The sequence below is a fragment of the Akebia trifoliata genome, chromosome 12 (genome assembly GCF_017979445.1).
Source record: "Akebia trifoliata isolate Shusen 1 chromosome 12, ASM1797944v1, whole genome shotgun sequence".
In the NCBI taxonomy this organism is placed as follows: Eukaryota; Viridiplantae; Streptophyta; class Magnoliopsida; order Ranunculales; family Lardizabalaceae; genus Akebia; species Akebia trifoliata.
In genome coordinates this window covers 29,690,945-29,695,170 of record NC_141386.1, presented here as the reverse complement: position 1 = coordinate 29,695,170, position 4,226 = coordinate 29,690,945, and the positions used below count along the sequence as shown (strand labels likewise).

The window sequence follows — 4,226 nt, the reverse complement described above, 5'->3', positions numbered from 1 at the left end:
TCCTACTAGACCTAAGAACAAGTAAAGATCATCATCAAGAAAAAATCAAGGAGAATTGAAGTTGGGTCAAGATTTGAACCCACAATTCTTGGTGCATCTCAATGTTATGACCTTGGACAAATATTATCCCAACTTCCAACCCTTAGACAAAACTATATCACCCAAAGATTTTGAGGATTGGGAATTCCAAATTCCTCCTGTGATTTAGATATACCCCTTCACATTTTTGTGAATAATTGATTTGCACCTAATGTTCATGAAATGCTGCACTTCTTGACCTAGGTGTTCTCTTATAGACTAAAGAAAAATGATATATTCCTCATCTTCAACTTCTAATGAAAAACTCTTGATTTTCTCTAAAAAAATGTTATCTTCAAGCTGTTCAATCTAAATAAATTATTCTTTATCTATTCAACCTCAACTTCATTATAGAAAACCCTTCATTTTTTTTAAAATTCATAATTCAATTATTTTCTACTATCATGTCTTGTGTTTGCACCATGATTGGATCTAGTTCAATTCAGTTGCAACCATTTAGATTTATTAAAAGAACAAAATATATTTAAATTATCATTATTTATTATTTAAAAAAAAAAAAAAAAACTCACCAAAACTAAAGTGGATTCCAAATCGATTTGATCCAATTTTTAAAACATGGGTTTGAAGTTTGAAATAGATATAGAATCTTAGGGGTTACAAAAAATAGGGGAAAAAAAGAGAATAAATTCCCAAATAATTACAAAAGTTTTTGGTATTTCTAAAATACTGCAAATGTTGACAAAGTTATCAAGTTATATTTGACAATTTGAAAATATTTTACCAACACAACAAGTTGACAATTTGATAACATTTTATCAACATGACGTGGTAGTTCTATCAACATTAGCAAAATTTTGAAAATACCAAATTTTTTTGTAATTATTTGGGAGCTTACCCAAAACAAAAAATACTTTAAATGTTGCATAGGAATTTAAACGTCAATTTTTATAAATCGTTTTACAATACAAAAGTTTTAAATACTTCACTTTCAAGATTAGGCTTTTTTGGAAAGAATAATTTCTAATTGACTCGTGATAAAAATGGCTCGTCAGATGGCATACTCAATCGACTCACTGATGTGGACAAATTTCGGAACCGTAGATCTGTATGCCTCTGTATACACAATTGCAGTTCTCCATAAAAAAAAGTGTCTCTCGACAGAGCCATGTATCCCGAGGTAGATAGATCGAAGGTTTCCAAACTTATCCACATCAGTGAGTCGATTGAGTATGCCCTCTGGCGAGTCATTTTATCAGGACTCTAATTTCTATTATCAAAATGCTTTTTTAATAATCAATCCATAATATTTGTTTGAGTCGTGCTACACTGAGTTGATTTGGTAGATCATAGATTTATTTTCTCGAGATACAAGTTAGAAAATCAACGGTTCTCTCTACACTGCCAGGTCAACCTAGTGTTGACCCAATCACCAATGCAGGCAGTGAAATTTTTAAATTTTTTTATTTTTTATGATTATAGTAATAAATTTTTTAACAAATAAACTTCTATCGAACCAAATTGAACCACTTGGACCAATCATCGGTTCGGCTCTTCAACATAAAATGCCAACCTATTATATTCTGGAGGGGCAGTTCAGAAGTCAAGCTCAAAGAATTACAGAACGAAAGCCTCTCTAGTCTCAACGTTCAAGTTTCCCTCCAAAAATAGAAATGATAACCGAGTTCCTCCTTTTTATAGTTTTCCGAATCGGTTCTCTTACATTTAATCGCTGAACATACATAAATAAAATTAAGGAAAAAAACAGACACTCAATCGATCGATGTTTTGTCTGCAACAACACCAACTGAAATATAAATAAAAAAAAAGGAAAAATAGATGCAAATTAGAGGGTTACCTCTTCTTTGTTACTCGCTTCTTCTGTTCGTCTCTTCTTCCACATTCGATATCTAGAAAAGAGAGCTTGAAGACGAAGACGAGGCCGAAGCTTGGTAGTGAGTGGGCCTGAAACATCCCAACGACATTCGAGGAGGCGACACCGCAAGCGTCACAGACGAAGACGAATGTGTTCCAGATTCTGGAGGAGACCCTTCAAACATCCCAACAAGCAAACCCCAGATTCCAAAATTTAATTTTTCTTCCAAACAAGTAAAACCCAGATTTTAAAATTTAAATTTTCTTACGGGGTAATTTAAAATTTGAACAATAGTAAAAGAAAGAAAGAAGAAAAAAAAAGGCTTACTTGCAGGAATTTCAGAGGGAGATTGTTGTTGTTGTTGTGGTTGAGTTTGAGATTTCCTCCTTCGACGGTTATGATCAGCTAATCTTTTCCTGCAACTTCGTTTGCCTTGATCGAACTCAGATAGAAGATGAAACCTGTTTGAAGTTCAAAATGATTTTTTTTTTTAATAAAAAAAGTTGGGATTTTTAAAGAACATAATGGATTTTTAATGGTATCCGGACAGAACTACCCTCGGGATTTCCCCGCGTACGGTATTGACAATCATTTGAACGAAGGGTATTATCGTCTTTCAAAAAAAAAAAACCAATCAGATGTAGAAATTGGAAACAAACGTAGAAGATGAAGAGACACTGATACTGTGAGACAGACGCGTTAAATGGAAATATGAAGGAAAAAGAGGGCAATTTCGGAATTTAAAGTACAAACCTGCTGCATTGTTGACAGAAACGCTGAGTTAACCCACCGATCATAACGGTTGCTGTCTTTGAGTGAAACTCGCAGACCTTATGACGCCGATGATAGTGCTTCGCGTGAGTCAGATCGGCATTACATCCCTCAGCCTGACATCTCGACATGTTTGATGAACCGGGTTCGAGCGGTCTAGACCGGCGGTACAACCGGTTAATGAAGTCATCTCTTCAGAAGAAAAATAGGTACGACCGCCTAGGTTCAACCCGATTCTTGCAGAAAAATCTAACCCTGCTTGACCCAAAACCTCTTCGTTCTTTGGCGTCACCATGAAACCAGTCGGACCAGCGATGGATTCAGGCGTGAAAGTCGTCGAAGGAGGAGGTGGGTAAGAAAATGTGTAACGGGAGTCGTAGAGGTCGAGGTGGGTCAGATTCTGTTGTTGCTGGTGTTGAAAGAGGTCCTGTGGAGTGGAAGTATTCGCCTGAGGAAGGAAATTTCCAGCGAAAGCTTGGTTATATTGGTCGAAAATCGGACGCGTTTGGTCGGAATCTTGTGTGATTTCTTCGCCGGGGAGTAACATTGAAGATGAGCTTCCCCATTCGTAGTCCAGCATTTCTAGTGTTCTTCACTTCGGCCGTCAAAAACCCTTTTAAAAATCCTAAAAGAGAAAAGATCCAACTCAACGAAATCAAACTCAACTGATCGATCTGTACAGGAAACAAGAGAATTCAGAAGTTTAGAAAAAAAAAAAAAAAAGAAAGAAAAAAGTGTAATTTGTGGAGAACAGAAAATGTATCAACTTTCCATGATAAATTATTGAGCGAAAAAGTTTTTTTTTTTTTACCTTGTTGGGTATCACTATTTCTTTGTTTATTTTAATGGGTTCTTACTTTTCTGTGTTGGAATCGCTTCTACGAAAGATATTTTAGTTTAACAAACTTGAATGAGAAAAGCTTGATTCTTTACGAGTTGGGTATCTCCATTTCTTTGTTTTTCTTAATGGGTTCTCACTTTTCTGGGTTTGAATCTCTTTTTCAAAGAAATTATAGTATAAACTCACCTTTTAATGAGTCAGAACGAGAGAGAGAGAGAGAGAGAATCGAAGATGTAATTAAAACCCTAATCGACCAAACAAAACCACCCTGTCTCTCATTTTAATGGCATGTACATGAGGAGACGAAAAAGACAGATAAAGTGCTCTCGAATTCTCTCTCTCTTTCTCTCATAGGTTGAGAAGATCAAAAACGATCCATTGAAGCAGAAAGAGGCGTGTCTGTGTAATAGAGAAGATGAAGAATGAGGGCGGCTTGCACAGAGAGCTGTGTTTTTGTTTTCCTTACGGTTTATATTATATAAAAAGTAAAATTACCATGATGACTACTTGACAGTGATAAATTTACAGAGAGAACCACAAGTTATTTGTGGGGACATTATTGGTATTTTACAGGCTTTTTAATGGTAACAAGTTTCTGATTATATACTGGAAGACTGACCGACTGACCCGCTATCTTTATTAATGACTGAACTGCCCTTACTGTTAAAACTTCCTCTCATCTTTGAGGCTGTAATTGGACAG

At 35.6% G+C, this 4,226-nt stretch overlaps 1 protein-coding gene across 1 annotated transcript; it reads right to left on the bottom strand.

Moving 5' to 3' along the window:
* Positions 1-1,704: 1,704 nt before the first annotated feature.
* On the bottom strand, positions 1,705-3,979 carry LOC147389373 (squamosa promoter-binding-like protein 8). The gene is given in 5 exon segments (XM_086419165.1): positions 1,705-2,086; positions 2,240-2,373; positions 2,666-2,873; positions 2,876-3,357; positions 3,711-3,979. Coding segments are annotated over 4 exon segments (870 nt in total). The 5' UTR covers positions 3,264-3,357; positions 3,711-3,979; the 3' UTR covers positions 1,705-1,946.
* Between the last annotated feature and the right edge of the window lie 247 nt (positions 3,980-4,226).